The 19348-nt window shown below is 52.3% G+C and overlaps 1 protein-coding gene across 1 annotated transcript; it reads right to left on the bottom strand.

The window, feature by feature from the left end:
- Positions 1-4352: 4352 nt before the first annotated feature.
- Positions 4353-18619, bottom strand: NT5M (5',3'-nucleotidase, mitochondrial). The gene is made up of 5 exons (XM_054042525.1): positions 17863-18619; positions 13945-14045; positions 13126-13186; positions 11402-11516; positions 4353-10371 (listed from the first exon to the last, which is right to left on the bottom strand). Exons 1-5 carry the CDS (start codon positions 18142-18144, stop codon positions 10214-10216), a joined length of 717 nt encoding a protein of 238 aa, XP_053898500.1. The 5' UTR covers positions 18145-18619; the 3' UTR covers positions 4353-10213.
- Positions 18620-19348: the final 729 nt, after the last annotated feature.

Raw genomic sequence — 19348 nt, 5'->3', positions numbered from 1 at the left:
CTCTGAATTCAGGAGTCTGTCATCAAACAGAATGCTCCCTGCACCGAGGGCAGCTTGTCACTCATTGCTGACCATTGCTCTGGGTGACAATTTTGGCTTCACCCGTGCACCTGCTCAGACCACATCTTATTCCTTTCTCCCCCCCCACACACCCTTTCTGCTTACCCTGGAATTTCCTGCCTTTCGTTGGTTTAAGCCAGACTCAGAGATGTTTGATCATTACTCCATGAAATACAGAAAAGTTACTAGTGAGTAAGTGTGGGGCAATAGCTCAGTACGGCTCAAAGTGAGATCACGTTGGACTGTGCTCACATTAAGGCTTGCAAGATGGGTCAGGACTTGGACGGGAGACTTCTATGGAACACACATGCACCATAGGAAGTGGTGCTGGTGATTTAAGCACAGGGCACCCCCGCCCCCCCTCTGAGCTGGGACTGGCTTTAGCATCCCAGATAGTGGCTACTGGAGAGGTGCTATCTTGTAGAGATGATGAAGTGAGGATCCCATGTAACTTCTCTAAAGAGTGTGGGGTGTTAATCCTGATGCCCTGGCCAAACATCACCCCCTGGATTATTGTATCGTTTCAGTCAAATATAGTGTCCTTCACATCCTGCCCTGAACTGTTTAGCCCTGTTTTTGTGTCCCACCCCAGCGGTGACTGCATTTCAGTAGTGAGTGAGGTGATCCCTATCTCAGGAGAGTACTGGGTTTTCCGATCTTCCATTAAAAGGACCTATGGAAGGGCAGCAGATTTGCATCTATTCCTGTGGCCGTGCATCGGATTTGATTTCTCGCTAAACATAAATGACCTAAATTGGAGATTCAGACCCACTATATCTCAGCTGGGTGAGAGATGTTGGATCCTGTACCTTCATATGTCTTTGTCTCATGGTAGCAGCTCTCAGTGAAACACAGAAGCCTCCAGAACGAACAACCATGATCCACGCGTTGTCTTTGCTGACGTTATTGTGAAGGGGAAGTGAGCGCAAGAGAGAAAGAACTGCCCCGGTGTGAGGCCAACTTGCTTCTCCTTGCCATCAAGTAGCCTCTCCTTCCACGAAGCCTGGGTCCTGTCCCCTGTACAGAGCAATCAAACAGTTGTAACCTGAGTTCCCAGCCATCTTGGGGGGGATCTTCAGTTGACCTGATCTCCTTGACCCCAAGCCATTCCTGACATTCTCCACTGGACACAGTGGTCTGCACACTGCAGACAAACAGCAGCTTGTCAAAAGGCCTGCCTCAGAGCCCGGAGAGGCCACCAAACTCTCCCTGATTAGCAAGTGCTCTTGAAAACTAGTCTTGATCACAGCACCATTTGCTGTGCTAAATGTCTAGTTTGGTATTAGTTTGGTATTGTAGTGCCACCTGCTGGGAGAAGGTTTGTCTCTCTCCCCCCGCTCCCCCCCCCCCCCATGGTGAAAAAATGCAGCCGTTCACTGGCTTGCCCTTGGTGTCGTCACTTACACCTGGGCTAACAGCTGTACAATTCTGCTATTTTACATCTGCTCAAGATAAGTAACTGACGACACCTTGTGGCAATGTGCAGTCCCAGAAACTGTGGAGAATCAGCTGCCCCTGCCATCGGAGGGGTATATGAGCTGAAATCGAGAACTTGCTTTAAAATAGAGCAGGGGCATCACTGGAGCAAAGTAGATGGAAGCAGCCTGGAGCATTGCTGCAAGCCCAGCCATGTTCCTCAAGTAATACCAGTGGCAATCTGCATAGCTCGTCCCCCTCACCACCTACCCACAATGCTCCTTTCTGGCTCGAATTATCATGTTCTTGTTTGTATTACCATAGTGGCTAAGGTGCCCCCTATCATGCACCGGGACCCCACCACGCAAGTGCTGTACAGACAGAAAACAAAAAACAGACCCTGCCCCAAAGAGCTTCCAATTTAAGTACAACTCAAGAGACGACAGATGGACACCCAGACAGATGGGGGAGTACAAGGAAACACTGAGACAATATTGGTCAGCATGACAGGATGTGGCAGGGGTAGTCACTAGGTGGACCATGGGCCAAATCCGGACCGCCCGATGCTTTTGAATGGATCCCGAAATATTTGTATTTACTTATCGTTATTGTTGGGCATGGGCAGTGGGTATCATAGGCCTGGGAAGGCTGTGCCTCCCCAAACAGCCTGGTCAGGCCCCTCCCATGCTCCACTGCCAGGCCTCCCCTGCCTGCTTTCAGTTCCCTTCCCGGCGCTCTTCCGTGGCTGAGAGGCTGGGGCTGGTGCTCACAAGACCCAGGGCTGGGGGTGCTGGGGCTGGGACAACGCTGTGCTGCCATCCACCTGGCGCTGGGGTAAGGGATGCTCTGGCCACGCCACCCACCTGGAGCTGGGGGCGCACAGGAGGGCCAGCAGCCGCGAGGGTGTGTGCTTTTGGCTCTGGTGGGAGAGGGGGGAGTAGAAGGGGAGGGATGGGGCCTCGGGCAGAGGAGGAGGGGCCAGGGGCTAGCCTCCCCCAACGGCTCGTTCACCCGCCGCCCATGTTGTTGGGTTTTTTTGTATTATTTTCTCTGGAGTCTGGACCTTGACCAAGAAATTTGGACCTTGACAAAAACTAACTACTCCTGGGATGTGATTTTCAGCTCGCAAGCAGCCGAGGCACTGGCGAGTGTTTATGTAGGCAGCACAGAAAACGAGAGTTCTAAGGAAGAGAAGAAAGTAGCTATGCTGAGGTTTACAGGGAGCTCCTCCCACGCAAGAGGGCAGCAGGGGAGAAAGCATGAAGATGCTTGTTTGAAAACGGACTGAGTGGCCACTAAAGGCTGGCCTGGGTTGAGCAGAGTTGGGAATCAACCTCTCAGCGGTCAATGAAAGATGGTAGGTAGGGCAGGGAAGGGCCTTGAAAGTCCAGACAAGCAGCTTATGTTTGATGCGATGCAGAAGGAAGCGGTAGTGGAGGGCTGCAAAGAGAGGGGGTGACCTGGTCAAAGTGGCAGGGTAGGAGAATGGTCCCTGCACCACTATTCTGAATGGATACAAGCAGGGCAAGGTGGCATTTGTCAGCGTCAGAGAGATGGTGTTGCAGTGGCTGAGACGTTTCTTCTGGCTGCCTGGATGGATAGAAAAGACCGTATCTTAAGGTACATCTACACTTACGCCGGCATGTAGAGTACCGACGCTGCACACCCAGCTAGCACGGTAAAAAGAGCAGTTTAGATGGTGAGACACAGCTTAGGTGAGTCAAGTGCCCTACATGCCTGAGCCCTGCTAGAGTATATGCCCTACAGCTCTCTACACACCCAAGCCAGGCCTCCCATGTCCACACTGCTATTTTTAGCAGTGTAATGTCCTACTGTCTCCCTGCTGCCAGAGCCTTTCCCCACTGCCTCCCCGCCAGAGTCCCCGCTGTAGTTACAAGTGTGGAAGCAGCCTGCGTTTTACTGCAGCGTGTAGCCACATGTCCCCTACATGCTGCTGCAAGTGTAGACAAGGTCTGAGAAATGTAACGCAGAAAAACCTGCCAAGGTTTAGACAACCTGAAAGTGAGGACCTAGAGAGAGGTCTGAGCTGAAGGTACGGTGACCAGCTGTCAAGATAAAATTGGGACTGTCCCGATATTTAGGCGTTTGTCCTGCGTCCCGACCAATGTCTGGTTGGGACGCAATTTGTCCCGATATTTTGCACTCCTGTTTTTTTTTTCTTTCTTTTTGCTCCGCCGGCAGGAGTCCCCTCCCCCCGCAATGTGTCCCGATATTTTCTTCAGCCCATCTGGTCACCTAGCTGAAGGTGATGCTCAGGTTACACCCCTGAGTGACAGGCAGGGATGGTGGTGTTGTCCACCTTGAAGGAGGTAGCAGGGAAGGCTTGGGAGGAAGGATTAAGAACTATTAAGGATTCCTGGAAACCTTTATTTGCACGCACTCTGCAGAACAGGCTTGCCTAAGCCAGCTTCTCAGCTGTTGTAAATGCGCAGACATCCAACTTACAGCAGCTCAGGATCTGACCCTGTGAAACTCATGAGCACCGCAGATTTCTTGTGGCTGGCAGAAGCTGGGGCCGATGGGATAGCATAGCACTCTGAGCTGTGGGGCAGATCGGGTTCCAGCAAAAGCAGGCACAACTGCCACAAAGGACAATGGGCGCTGTACCTGCTTACACCAGGGTTCAAGTTGCCCCAAGAGGTTCAGGTCCATGTATGACAAGAGGGGCTTGTCCCTTTTGCTCCACATCTCTCCCCTCATCTCTCCCATGCACTAAAAAGGATTTGGCCCATGGAAAGGACAGGGTTAGTCTTTCCTGCTCCTTGGGAAGGGCTGGACTTGAGCATCCTAGAGGCGCCTTTGCACTCCTGTCCCCTCTACATCCCATAGTGTAAGGTGGTTGATACACAACAAGATCCAGGTTTATCTGTTTATTGTGTCCAGTTGTCTGCCGCACGGCCACAGGTACATGCACCCATTCATCAACAGACACAGTCTCTTTCCATACATTTGTTTTCACATCCCTTTTATATCATTTCTCACAGCCCCAAAACATGAAACTGACAAATCCCAACATAACCAAGGCAAGACACCTGCCTACGCCCATGGGCCCTACAGTGGGGCCTCATTGCTTGGCTAGCTGGCTTTGACTTGAAGCATTCTGATCTCACCTCCTGCAGTGCCACTCCATTTACTACAGTGACCGACACCAGCGTATGGGAGATAAGAATCAGACCCATGGAGCCTGATCCTGGCTTCCCCACTTATTTTACGCCCCTGCAGTACTACTGCCTTCAGGGGATACTCCTTACCCTGGTGCGAGAGCAGCATCTGGCCCTCAGGACAGGGACCTGGAACCAGTCACTGGAGCTAGCTGGTTATAACCAAGTGCTGGTAATGCCCAGGAACATACTGCTCAAAGCTAAAACGGGTTAATCAGCCCTCGGCTCCGTGCCCTCAATTCCACTATCTCTGCGCCGGTATCTCTGCTCCCCTGCGAACTGACTAACCTCGTTTTAATCTCATTACTTGTTCTATTTAATTAGGGATGCTGAGCCTGAAGAGCAAAAAGCTCTCTCTCAAATTTAATTTTCTCTTTAAAGTGAATTGAGCGCTGCACTGAGAGCCGTGATGGCTGGGATCGGATATCTAGCCACAGCACTAATGCATCCGTCCTCCAGGCTGCCACCTCAATCTTGGCTACCGACACGATGGGTGAAGGGAGTTCGGGCCCCGGGGGCCACTCAAGCCTCGGCGCCTGCTAACAAGGGAGCGGTTAAGTGTCAGTAGTGCTAGCGGCTTCTGTGATGTGGACACTTGACCATCGGGACTGAGACCCACCAGCCTTTGGAGAATAACTGTTTGATAACTGCCAAGATGGGGGTCTATTGACCAGGACACACTGAAGGAGAGCTCCCCCGTCCTCTTGCTCTTCCTCCAATTCAGTCAAATCAACACAAGGGCTAATGCTCAGTGCCCTGTCAGCCTGGGAGCAGAACAACCACCAACTCACCCCAGAGCTGAGCTTCTACCCTTTAGTTTTACAAGTAAATCCCATTTCTCATCATGTGCAACAGACTCTCTGGTGCCTCGCTTAGCGGCTAGGCCCTGAGGCAAGTCCCTCCATATGTTTCCACCACCGGCTTGGGACCAGGATCGTGCTGTATTTTTCAGGCAGCTAAAACCTTCCAGATTCTGAACTCGCTCCTTAGCGCTCCCTGGGATGTGTCAGACTGACCCAGCTGGCCACCACCTGTCATGTTTCCTCATTTCAGTAGGAATGAGTAAAGGAGGATGTTTCGCCCACTCAGTCTCTCCATGTATGGCAGCTGTATCCAGTAGATGCCCCGTAGGATACACACAATATGTTATACACCCATCCACCCACCCAACACTGGTGACTAGAAATGAGACAACCCAACATCTCTGGATTTGGACAGGGGCAGATGGTCTGGTCCTGACCTATCTCTGTTGATGTCCAGGGAACCGAGAAGCATTTGCTGTAAAGATAAGCATTTTCACAACATCCTTGGATTGGGCCCCCCAAAACGGTCATCCTGCCCCAATTTGATTCCTGTGCCTATCCAACAGGGAGATGATCATTAATGGTACATTACAGAGCATGTTCTGACTGGGGCTCTCAAGGTGCATGATGTTGTCCAACTCTTCCTCACAGCACCCCTGTGAAGTAGGTGGGATTAGCCGAATTTTACAGATGAGGAAACTGAGGCACAGAATGGGTAAGTAATTTGCTTAAGGTCACCTGGCGAGTCTGTGGCAGAGATGCTCAGATATCCCAGAAATGGGCAAGGTACCAAACCCTAGACAGACAGACAGAACTTGGAAGACAAGCCAGGAGTCCTGACAACCAACTCTGTAATGTAACCAGGAGACTGCATTGCCTACCTCCCTGTTGTATGATACATACCTCTCTGGCATAGTGGGACGTGGCTTTCTAGTGCTTTTCGCTCGGCCGTGCTCTGGAACGATCGTCCCCGGCCTAATGCCTTTTACTGGTTAGTTTACTGCCAGTCATATTTGCAAGATGCTGGACAGAAATCAAAGCCTCCTACCAGCCCTATTTCCATTCACAGGGATTCCATCGAATGGGCTAGGATATAGTTGCCAAAAGAAAGCAGCAGTGGTCGGTGGCATGTTGCTAGTGCCACATGACCCTTCTCCAGAGTAATCGGAGCCCTGGAGGTAAAATCGCCCCTCTATTACGGTTAGTATGGTGCAGGAATATTAAAACCCTATTTCATATAAACTTCAATGACAACAAAATTGAATATTTAGTGCAAGGATCCTGGCTGGATCTGTTATACACTGTAAATCTAAAAAACAATACTTCTCTGCATTTCAGTTGAGCAACAGAACCAGTGTAACCATTTTAAAGACCAGATCCTCAGCTGGTGCAAATTGGCCTTGTTCCCCTGACCTCACTGGCTATGCTGATTTACACACCTGAGTATATGGTCCAAACAGTTCAGCTTATAGCCGGGGTGGATGGGTGTGAGAGAGAAGACGAACAGGGCGGTTAGCCCTGGTAACATCTTCCTCTTCCAAGTGCCGTCGCTGGAAAACAGGACCAACCTGAACGAGCTTTTCTGATTTCGCTCTTAATATTATGTCCTCAAAAGTGGGAAAAAATAACCAAGCAAGGAGAAAGCAAAGTCACACTCCCAGCCTAGCACAACATCCGATCCAGCCTCTGCTAGGGCCATAATGCTGAATAGCAGCTGTAACTCTGGTTAGCTCTGGCCTCCCCCTAGAACCTCCTTCCTGATAACAGCATTGCCCAGAGGCGTGGAGGGGACTGGGAGGGAGAACTGGGACAATTAACAAAACAAACACAGTGCTGAAAAAAATGTAATGCCCTTGAAGGGCGAGGTACCACCAGCTACGCTTGTCTGCCGCACGTCGCTGATAAATGACTGCTCGGACTGGGCAGCAGCTGTCTAGATCTCTCTCAGCAGTTCAGGATTCAAAGCCTTGAATCCCAAGAAGTTATTGTAAAACCAGACTATTCTCCGCGCAACCTCAGCCTGGGGCCCAGCGGTCACCCCAAGAGCGTACACAGTGGTTTAAATTTTAAGACAGCCCTTCCAGTCTGTAACACACAGAAGCTGGACCTAACCCTGCAGCCCTCCCTCAGGCAGGCAGAACTCCCATTGCAGACAGGGGCCCAAACCCCAGGAGACGTGAGCGTTCGCAATCCAAGGAGAGCAGCAGTTATGGCTCCCACAGCAGCTTAGGGTTTGGCCCCAGCGGTAAAAGCTGAAGAAGGGCAAAATCCTGAAGCATCCTCTTTGTTCAGTGCAACGTCCAGGTCCTAGAGACCTTGATACGAGCTGACGCCAACGGCGCAGTAATCAGTGAAACAGTTTATTCATGCACCATGTGGTTTCGGGCTTTACCTGCTTTTCACAGCCTTGCTAAGGAGAGAGGTGGGGAATCCAAATGTGCGAAGATTGATCGCAGGGAAGAGTGATTGCTGCAGGCAAAGGGCCAAGAGTTGCAAACACCTGGCTGCCCTCCTGCCTGGGAGCCTTTAGCTTAGGGGAACCCACAGGTCCCATTCCTAGGGGGTTGGGGGGAGGTTCTCCTTTTCATTGCCAGGAGTATCGCATGGAATGTGCAGGCTGGCCGGCCGGACTCCGCTGGCAGGAGGCAATGCCCGTGGGTCTCAGGAGTGGTAACCTATGCTCCGGACACAGAGCAGGATGAGCCTGGCAGAGGGAAGGGGCTTCCGAGATCTCTCTGCACCACTTAACGAAGCCCCTCTCTGAAGCAGCAGGTCTGTAGTAAAGGTCTGTGGTGTTGGCAGGGCCCTCTGCTCTCTGGATGTCTGATGGAGGGAGGAGAGCTACCGACTAGCGCAGCCTTGAGCTTTTGGTTCTTCCAACTGCGATGGCAGGTTCTGTCCATTCTGCTGTGGAACTCCAATGCTGAGACCCACTCAGGCTCTGGCTTTAGCAATGCATATGGTCACTGGGCCCTCCGAACTCTGCTGTTGGTCAATATTTCAATGCCAAAGAATACACCCGGGCACCCGGTGACGAACTGTGGCTACCACAATGTCTTTTAGCGTAGCTCCTCCCCTCCCCCCCCATTCCCAATGTGCGTAGGAAATAGCCTACACACCTCAAAGATTTAGAGGCTGGCTGTTGTTCCAGCCCCTCGTCACCCCGAGAGGTATTGACATCTCCATTATACAAGTGGGGACACAGGGAGGCAAACTGATTTGCCTGTAACTAGAGAGGGGATCAGTGGAAGAGCCAGGACAAAAACCCATGAGTTCCTGGCTCCCCATCCTGTGCTCGGGCTGTTAACCGCACCTCTCGGGCTAGACCATGCCTATTTTATCCACCTCTCTCTTCTCAGCCCCATTAGCTTGCCCCATTCCGAATAGCCAGCCTCTGGGGAAAGGATTAATGGGATGGCAGAGCCACTTGTTGGTGCTTGGGCTGAACAATGATCCCTGATGTGCCGCACAGCTGCGAGAGGCCGGCCAGCCGTGTGACACGGATCATCTCAAGTCAAGGGGCTGCACTCTGGAGTTAACAGCTGTGATGGAGTACCCCAACCATCCCAGGAGTTATGTCTTGAGTAGGGGAGAAGAGCCTGCAAAACCACTGGGGGGGGAGGGAGGGGAAGTGATAGCCCATGGAGAACTTCAAGCTAATTAGGGGCTCCTCAATCTCTTATCTATTGCAGGGGCCCTGGAACAATCTTTATAGTGGTGGCCATTGAATTGAACTGTAAACCCTGTGTACAATGGAAACCACTTCAAGCCAGGGGGTGTGGCTTGTTCCACCACCTCTGATCTATGGGGGAAGTAAATGTTGGGCCAGAGTTGTTGCCTCACTCGTCTGGAATGAGGGAGAAGTTGTGAAAGCTCATCTCCACCTCCAGTGACCCCCCGCCAATGCACAGCTGCCATCGGAGCCCTTTCTAAAGACGGTGCTGCCGGGTTACAGCCAAAATCAGCTTGAGCCTCTCAGAGTAGCAGAGCTGATGCGGGTCCCCGATGATCGAAGTGGGGTTACCCCAATCCGCCAATCAGTAACGTGACCCTGATTTTCCCCTTGTTTAACAATGCTCCCCCATGCACTCCTGCAAGGCAGTCCCGGCAGGCACAGTCACAGCTGTGAGGAAAAGCAAACGCTGCGACAGGAAGATGCTCCCCTTGGAGTGTTGACAGCAGGTGAGCCAAAGAATGAAGAAGAGCTGGGCTGGGGACTGAGGGAAGGGAAGACCGCTCCTCTGCGTCTGGATGGGTGGAGGAAGAAGGATTTTGACAGTCCTCTAGGGCAAACCCTAGGACAGTACTGACCGCTGATCCAGTGTTCCAACTCAATGTAGATGGGCGTATTTAAAAGTTAATCTGCACCACTAAGCAGGTCCAGGGGACGCCGGGTAACAAGTAGAGAGGTGAGTCCATCGGAGACGCTACATTTTGGGGCCAGTGGCTACAGACGCCAATACTAAGATGCCACTTAGAAAAACAGAGCTGGGCGCAAAGGAGACACATGGTAGACAGGGCTTCCTGTAGTGGGATGGGCCCAGAATCCTTCTGTTGCTTCATGGCGGCCCAGTCACACATGGCCCAGTGGCCTCTAGCTTAATGAACACGATCCCCCTTTGGCCCTGTTCTCCCTGCCAGGGCCCCTCTCCTTACTCTGCCCAGCACGGTTGTCTGTCTGTGGGTTTCAGCCTGGAGCTGGACACCACAGAGCGCTCTTCAGCTAAGGGGGCAGCCTCAGGACCTGTCGCTTTAAATGGCCTGGCTGGGCGGTGGCCGTTTGCTGTCCAGGATCGCCCTCCAGTCCTCGGCCCACGAGTGGAGCCTCCTGCTGGGGGGCTGCAGCTGCAGGTGCTTATTGTGACAGGCTGTGAAGAGAACGTGCTCCCAGCTGGGGTTTGGCTCGGCTCCTGAAAGACAAGGAGAGCAAAGCAGCTCAGGGGAGGGGCCTCCTAGCACCATCATGACTCTGCATGGGGCTCTGGGCCAAGTTCTAGGTCCGTGTGCTGGTGTCACACTTCCAGCAGCCTGCGATCTCATCAGAGTTGAGCCCATATCCAAACACACCCCATCTAGCTCGGTACGGCCCTGGTCCTCCTTGCTGTGGTATCTTCACAACTCGCAGCTGCTAACAGACTTCATCCTCACAGCCTCGGGGAGGTAGGGAAGTGCGATCCTCAGGTCACGGGCAGGGGAATGGAGGCACAGGGAAGATTAGGGACTTCTCTGCACAGTAAATTAGTCTGCACCAGTAGGGTGTCAATTCTAGGGCATATTAGTGTGTCCCGTGTGGACCCTGCTGGTGCACACTAACAGTTCCCTAGTGCACAATAACGCCGTACTGTTTGAAACGGGACCACATCAGTGTGCACTAGGGAACTGTTAGTGCGCACCAGCAGGGTCCACACGGGCCAGTTAGTGCGTGACAGGCTAGTGTGCACTAGAATTGACACCTTGCAGGTGCAGACTAATGCACCATGTAGACAACCTCTAAGTGACTTGCCCAAGGTCCCATAGGGAGCCTGGGGTTGAACCAAAAACTGAATCTAGGTCTTCTGAGTCTCAGCCCACTGTCCTTCTCACCATCCACACCGTGGGGAGGCTCAGCTCTGAATCCGGATTTCCCTGCTAGACCCTCTCTCCACCCTGGGCTGACCCAGAACCAAACGCCCCTGGGCTCTAAGAAAATGCCGATCCAATCTCTGGCAGGCATCAGCAGTGCAAGGAGTTTTGGCAGCTCTTGCTCAATAATAACAGCCCGAAAAAACATTACAGCCAACGTAGCTGGGAGCACAGCAGGTGCCCTCGAGCCCGACATGCATGAGGAATGCAGCATCAGCCAAAAAGTTCCATAAAGTAAACACAGGCAGGGGAATAACCCCAATCTACCTGCCCCAGGAGTACCATACGGTTACCTTTACTGCGTCCAATCTCCCGTACCTGTTATATCTGGTCTGTCGTCTATAAGCAGATCGCCAGAGATCACAGTTTTATCTCGCGTTAGGACAATCTGCTCCAGAAATTCTTGGCCAAAATGCTTCTCCACCCAGGCGTACTGGAAAGCAAGGGGGTGACGCAGTTAGTGTGGCAGGTAGGGCAGGCTGGCTTCAGCTGCAGCATGGCCCCAGCTCAGCAGAAAGGCAGCATCAAATACCAGCCACAGGCGCAGGGCGCTTGACGTTGGTTTGCTAGCGAAAGACAAAGGTAAGGAACAACAGGAGGCTCTGGGGGCAGGGGTGGGAAGACACCCTGCCAAGTACATTGTTAGAGTTTGGGACAAACCTCAGTGAAACTGCTGAGGGTAGTAGCCACCCTGGGTTTGGGATGAATGTAAGAAACAATAGAGGCCTCAAACCAAACCAAAGGCACTTGTCACTAGCTGTGAGGCCGCTCGGGGAGCTGAGCTGGGTGAGTGGAGGGTTTTTCGCTGGGTATTACCTGGTGGGCCAGGGAGGGGTGTGCCTGTGTGGGAGAGAGAAGAACCAGCGAAGCAGAGAAAGAACGCAGCAAAGAAGCACCAGACACAGCTCCAGAGGCATTGGCTGCGTGGCCCTGAGAAAAAGCTAAAAGGAGAGCTTTTGAGCTGATTTGCTGGCTAGAGAAAGGGGCTTGGAGCTGAGAGCAAAGAAACTGTCTCCTGCTGTTTGATTCCTACTGTATTATGGGGAACAGGACTTTGTACGTTCTTATAAACAAAGATACCTGACTCCAACATCGTCTCCTCCTGAGAGAAACAACCTGCAGGGTTCCTAACTGTAGCTAACGGCTGGGGCCAAAAGGGGTAACAGTATTAATGGCCCAGAAAGGATTTCCCTCCAACTTGCATCCAACATGGTCCCAGCTGTGGATCTCCTGTTTGTTCAGCTCGCTCTCCACTTGCTAGCACCTGAGAAATGTCTCATGCTATAACCACCGATCGTTTCCGGGATTGTGATGAAAGGTCCCACGTGCTTATAATTACCATAGTGTCTGCCTGCCATAGCACCTTCCACCCAAGGAGTTCAGCACACTTCACAGACAGTAATTAGTTAAGGCCCCCAGTGTCTCCTGTGAGATAGACAAGAATCCACCCCCATTTTGCAGATGGGCAAACTGAGGTCAGCTGACTTTCTTAAGGCAGCATAGCAAGTGATGTGCAGAGCTAGGACTAGAACGCAGGCGTCCTGGTTCCCCAGACCTGGGCATTTGCCACAAGGCTATACCTACTCTCATATGTGTTACTGACGATACCAAGGATTAGCCCTGTCAACCGGTCCTTGGGTAATTGCTTTCTACCTATCTACATTTCCCCTGCAGTTTGAATCGGAGAGCATATACTTCACTTCCTGTCCCAAACTGTTACATAGCGTCACTGTGCTCTGTCAGACAGCTGCCATATTCCATCTCAGAGGTGGCTGCCTCCTAGTGGTTCTGGTATATATAGCCTTTAGAGTGCTTTGGGATCACTTGGGAAGCACAAGACACAGGCGCTGACCTTGCAGTGTGATTGACCAGCTACTACTGAAGAGCTCTCCAGTGATTGGGGGTGGGGCTGGAGAAACACACTGGCCAGCAACAGATTTTATATTCCATGGGTGACACTTGTGCTTCGGGGCCCAGTCTACCTGCCCCAGACCCAGGGCTTGCACACCCACTCCATTTCACAGAGCTCACTCATTGGTTACCTTCTCATAAGCGCAGTAACGGTACTTCTTGATCGGGCTTGTGCAGATGAACACGTCAGTGCTGCCGGAAAAAGAGAGAGAGCGAGAGTGGGGAAACGCACCAATTTAATTCCCTTTCTAGATCTAAAAGCACCCTAGGATCCAAGACGTACCCCTAAATAGTCTGGTCGCTGCTACACAGACACCGGGCCCTGACTGGAACTCGCCACCATACATTGAATAGGGTTGCACGAAAAAGCATTTCTGGTGCGTGGGCACTGAGGTAACTAACACAGGCACACATCCAAGAGAGGGCACTAGGGAGGCAGACACCAGGAGGGCTCAGGTGCTACAGCTTGCTTAGCAAAATCTCTGCTGAAACTACGGATCCTACTTTAGGAATAGGCAAAACCTGAGGTCAGACAGGTCCCAGAGGGGCCTAGATATTAGAACTGGAAATCTTCATTCATATGGTGTTTATGCTCACTGACACGCAGCAAACCAAGACGGACTGTCTTGCCAAGTGCTTTGACGAATCTATGGGGGCGGGAGTGTGTGCGCGCACGCATTTATTACTAACAAAAAGTGCTCTCTCCAGAGCTCTGGCAATGCAGTTCAATTCCCACCTAAAAGAAGTCCCAGAACTGGAACAGCAGAGGGGGCTGTACATCAGATTAACTGCGCCTAACTACGTGAGGGCTTTGCAACAGACACTAGGATCACATTCATTTTCACCCATCAGAATCTGAACCACCAGATCTCCAGCGGCAGAAGCCTAGAGCACAAACGCCCTGCTGCACTTAGACCCCCTCCCATCCACAATGGTGAACGTGTACTCACTTTTCCAACTTAGCCATTTGCTTCACGGCTTCCACAGCCCCCGGGATTGGATCCAGCTCAATGAAGAAATTCTTTGACTCCCATATGCTGATTGCTTTCTCCTGCAAGGGCAAACATCCCAGTTACTGTACAGTCCATCCTGCTCCTCTCCTCCCCGCCCTGAGTTGCCATGTGCATTTTTTCCCTCTGACGACCCTTCCCCTGGAAAGAAGATGGTAGGTGTTCAAGAGGCTGGCTGGGTCTGACAGCAGGTGTGAGAGAGGGCCCTGAACCAAAACTTGAATTCTCCCAAACCCTGGATCTGACTCTCATGACCTAGGTCCATCTGAAGCAGATTAGCTTCCCAATCTGCTGTACTACAGTGTTGTTCAGCACGGGGTGCTATGGGGACATTTTGTCTCCAGGAAAGAATCTAAGGTAGTAACCAAGCTGCCCCTCTAACCTCAAGGGTCCCTCTAAAAAATACCAGTCAAGTGAGTTCCTGAGCAAGGCAAATTCAGCATGACCCAGAGTCCCTGAGGGCAAGGGCTTGAGCACTTCGTTATAACGCTGACAGGGAAAAAAAGGGAGGTCTGAGGAAGGCAACGTGTATATAGACCGCCTGGAGCAGAATCCTGGGACAAGGGAGACCGGAGGCTGCCTGTAATTTACACCTTGTAGCTGGATGTAGAGAGCAGGGCTTACTCTGTGCACCTGTAAGTCCTCGCACTGCCATAAATTGCTAGATTGTTAAGGAAAGCAGTCTTTGGGGGTCTCATGCTCAAAAACAAAAAGGTGGAAGGAGTGTGTGTCTGCACATCTAGCTTGTCTTTGCTGTGGGGTTGCTTCTTTCAGACCCCACAGCCAGCCCGCCTGGATCTGATCAACTATGCAGAGGAAGAGGTTTGCACCACATTGATTGAAGACCACAGAATCACATCTGTTCCTGAGCTACTGATCCAGGCAAGGGGCAAGAAACATGCGAGCCAGGCCTAAATGAAAGAAAAATCCCACTTCCCCTGATTAAAAATAACATTGTGATGGTCTGTGCATAGAGATCCCAGCTCCTTGGGCAATGGCAGCACACTCAGCCCCAGCCAGAGGAAGCAGTTGTGAAACTGTGTGGAATCCCAACTGGACCAACCCAGAAGCAGCCTTGAAAGATTCTGAAGGTAGCTGTGCAATTAAGGATTTGTGAGGACACAGAGGGCCTTTGCTTCGGGCAGAATCAGAGGGGCAAAGGAAGCTTTAAGCCACTTTTGTGCTCTGGAGTACTTTGGGGTTGTCCAGGGGTGCCTGGTTCTCCATGTAAGCTAGTGCAGCCTTAGGGCTGCTCTCACACTCTACTTGCCCTGACCTATAGGCTATGGGAAGCAGAGAATACTGCAGTGCATGCCAGCCACACCCCTGGTTTCATCCTCACTGATGACCATGAATCTATACAGTCGCAGAATTGTTTTGCCTGGATGTGGATTCTTTGGTGGAGGGGAGAAATGGGACATTCTGGAGGTCTCACCCATAAGCAATTGGCTTAACAGGACAGGAGCAAGAGAAGGTTGAGTTCTGCTTAAGGACTCGGTTGTGGCTTTGTCATGAACCCCAAGCACCAGGCTGTTCTGCTTCCCCTGGAGCAGATCAGAAGGCAAGGTGTGAATCTGGGATCACATTTTGCCTTCCAGATTCCCCTTTGCTCTCAGGGAGAAGTACTATGGGTCAAGCCTATACCTAGCTATCCTAGCCTGTGCATTGGGTGGTGGCAGAGCCAAGGGTTTGCCTCCTCACCACTCTGTCCACTCCCACCCTCTTGCATGGGGGATGTAACGGTCCGGCTTCCAGCACTGCTACCTGCGATCTAGGTCTCTGGTGCACGGGAGTACAGAGGAGCCTTAAGTCTTCTATACCCCCTTGCACAATTGGGCCACAGTCTGGCCCTAAGCATTAATTGCTCAGTGCTGGAGAGCACCAAAGCAAAGTCCATCCACCTGTCAGATAAGTCACGCTGAATGTGGGAGGGCCGAATACACCCACTTAAAAGGGCGGGAGGGAGCAAAACAGAAATCCCATCACTCCGCTGCTCCAGGGGAGCTGAAGGGCAGCAGAAGACTCAAGTAGCACCAGTGGTTTGGAAACAATCCTTCTTACACATCTTAGTGCGTGTTAAAAAAATAAAAAGTGAAGGCAACTCCTAGGGCTGCAATGCAGCCTGCCGAGAATCCTCCTGTCCATGTGAAAAGAGCAGTTACTGTAACAGGTTATTAAGCTAAAATAATGCACATCACAACTCAAACTACAGTGCATTATACCAGTGGGGGGAACATTTAAAAGCTATAAATCAGCGTTCTACAGCTGACATCCAAGAAGACCGGCACCGGTTCAGCAAAGCATTTGCACACGTGCTTAACCTTTTCATGTGCTTAAGTGCTTTGCTGTACTGGGGATGCAGGAGCCGGCTCTGCTCCCAAAGTCAATAGGAGGTTTGCCACTATGTTCAATGGGAGCAGGGCAAAGCCTTTAGTGAGGAAAAACATCTGCCAGATCATCTCATGCCAGGTCAGGATTGTTCCTGTGCTCAGTGCTCTTCTGATCGGTCTAGGTTTAAAAGTCCAAGGGCTGGAGATTCTACCACTTCCCTGGGGAGACTTTTTCCTGGTTTAATAGAGCTTCCTGATCTTCACCCAACATTTTCCTTTTCTTATTTGATCTTATTTATCCCCAGGAACTGTATAGAATCACCCCTTCTCCCAGGAATTAACACCCTTCCAAACTCTGTAGGCTATCAGGCTATGGGCATTTAGCACTTTTACTCTTCCCTCCAAAGCTGATCCCCTCTCAGCTCTCTGATCACTTCGGTTGCTCTTTTCTGAGCTCCCTCCAATTTGTCAATATCGTTCTGTTGATGTGGTCCCAAATGGAGCGCAACATCCCGAGTGCTGTTGCCCAAATACCATACAGAAACAGCCTGACTCCCTTTCTCCAATATTAACTGGGCACTGTCTGGAACCCAGGAGGAAATCATGGCCCCACTGAAGTTTTACCAATAACGTCCAGGATTTCACCCCAAGAGTGTGTGGGTTTTAACAGGAGTGATGTCTGTTAATGTGATGAGATAACCCAACACCATGAACACCCCATACACCCAAGTTCTTGGGAACACATGGTAGTGGACAACCATTGCTGAAATCTCAGAAGAAATCACACTATCATAAGAACATAAGAACAGCAACACTGGGTCAGACCAAAGATCCATCTAGTTCTGTATCCTGACTCTGGCCAGGCCAGAGGCTTCAGAGGGAATGAACAGAACAGGGCAATTTTGAGTGATCCATCCCTCTGTTGTCAGCTACTAGCATTTGGAGGTTTAGGGACACCCGGAGCATGGGGTTGTATCCCTGACCATCTTGGCTAATCCTCCATGAACGTATCTAATTCTTTTTTCAACCCAGTTATGCTGTTGGCCTTCACAACACCCCCTGGCAATGAGTTCCACAGGTTGATGGTGCCTTGTGTGAAGAAGTACTTTCTTGTGTTTGTTTTAAACCTGCTGCCTGTTAATTTCATCGGATGACCCTTGGTTTTTGTGTTATGTGAAGCGGGTAAATAATTCCCTGTTCACTTTCTCCGCACCATTCATGAGTGTATAGACCAGGCCTGCACAACACGCGGCCCGCGGGCCGTGGGTCCACTGTGCGGCCCGCGGGCAAGCGGTGGGGGGCGGTTTCTGGGTTCACCCCCTGCCCGGGGGGCCCGACCTCACAGCCCCGCGCGCCGCGCTCTGACTGCCCTGACAGTCAGAAGGGCGGCTGCCGGGTTCGTATGTTAGATGATGCCCAGACAAATAAAGACAACAACCCCTGCCCAGGGGAGTTTCCAGTCTGTGTGTCAGACAAATAATGAAGAATAACAATATAATGGGAGGGGGGGGGAAATCCATTGACTCACACTCAGCTCAGGCGTCAGCTGGCCGTACTGCTCCGACACCCAGAAGCCCCTGCGATCCTCCAGGGCAATGTACGGCTTCTCCGGGAACCTGGCCCTGAACTTCTTTAAGAATCCGCCTTCGAAGTCCGCCAGCACCCCGTCCATGTCCACCAAGACGCGCAGGTGCCGGCACATGGCACTGCAGGACCTGGCTCCCGAGCAGGGCGCCCTGCCCAGCCCCAGCGCTGTGAAGGGGCCGCAGTGCCGGCTGTGGAGCTGTAAAAAGCTGCTTAGTAAAATCATGGCTGAGCTGGGGATGGGGGCGGATCAAGGGGCTATCATGACGGGCAGAGCTGAACCTGGGTCCCAAGCACCCCCCTCCCAGGCAAGCCGCGCGGCTCCATCTCCGGCCGGGAGCCCAATCCACCCCCGGGCTCTAGCGGCGGCGGGCGGATGATGCTGGCGCAGAATAAATTCCGCCCTCTGCGGCCAACAAGCGAGCCGGCCGGCAGCCGCTAAGAGGAGGGGCCGGGCTGCCCCTGCCTGCGCAGCGCGGGGCACATCTGGCCCGCTGCGGGGGGCACAGCTGGGGCAAGGGAGCGCAGCGCGGGGCACATCTGGCCCGCTGCGGGGAGGGGGGGGCACAGCTGGGGCAAGGCAGAGCGCGTTGCAAAGAGCCCTTTGCTGCCCAGCCCCTCGCCCCGTCCCAAAGCAGCCGGGCTGGCAAGCAGCGAGCCTGGCTATTGCCCTTGGCCCTGCGGCAGCCTGCAGCCCAACCCGGCAGTGTTAGCCCCAGTTCCTCTTCCCACTGACGGGCGCCGCCTTAAAGCGGCACCGGCCCAGGGGCGAGCCGGGACTCGGCGCGAGGGGAGCGTGCGGCTTTAAGGCAGCTCCTGGAGCAACCCCCGCTCCCTACCCATATCGCATCTCTCAGCTCGCTCTGCAGAGCCCCTTCTCCGCGCCCCTCGGGGCTCAGCGAAGACCTGCCCCTCGGGGGTCCTGCGCTCCGAAGAGTGGGGACAGCTCTGGAGAAGTAAGGCGAGGGGAGAGTGTCTAGCCTCCATGAAAACAACAAGGAGTCTGGTGGCACCTTAAAGACTAACAGATTTATTTGGGCATAAGCTTTCGTGAGTAAAAACCTCACTTCTTCGGATGCACCCTGCCACCAAGCTGCCTTGTTCTCCAACCTGCCTCCTGCTCCCTCCCCTTGCCCTCTACTCACCCCTTCCTGCCTGGCCCCCCCAGGGCAAGGCCTGTTTTGCTTGGGCACATGCATGTGTTGTGTGTTCAGTGGTTTCTCATCAGGGAGTAGCTGTGTTAGTCTGTAGCCACAAAAACAACAAGGAGTCCGGTGGCACTTTAAAGACTAACATTTATTTGGGCATAAGCTTTCGTTGGGCTTATGCCCAAATAAATCTGTTGGTCTTTAAGGTGCCACCGGACTCCTTGTTTTAGTGGTCTCTCCGTAACCCAGGCAGTGATTTTTGGAAATAGAGCCTTAAAGTGA

This window comes from Malaclemys terrapin, chromosome 10 (assembly GCF_027887155.1).
Source record: "Malaclemys terrapin pileata isolate rMalTer1 chromosome 10, rMalTer1.hap1, whole genome shotgun sequence".
NCBI classification, from domain to species: domain Eukaryota; kingdom Metazoa; phylum Chordata; order Testudines; family Emydidae; genus Malaclemys; species Malaclemys terrapin.
This window is presented reverse-complemented; position numbering and strand designations above follow the sequence as displayed.

Bases quoted from the DNA above. Each gene is read 5' to 3' on its own strand.
- NT5M (XM_054042525.1), bottom strand. From the start codon at position 18,144: ATGATTTTACTAAGCAGCTTTTTACAGCTCCACAGCCGGCACTGCGGC. The intron at 13,187-13,944 runs GTGAGTACACGT...TTTTTCCGGCAG, and splicing joins CAAATGGCTAAGTTGGAAAA to CACTGACGTGTTCATCTGCA. The intron at 11,517-13,125 runs GTAACCAATGAG...CTTGCTTTCCAG, and splicing joins GTTACTGCGCTTATGAGAAG to TACGCCTGGGTGGAGAAGCA.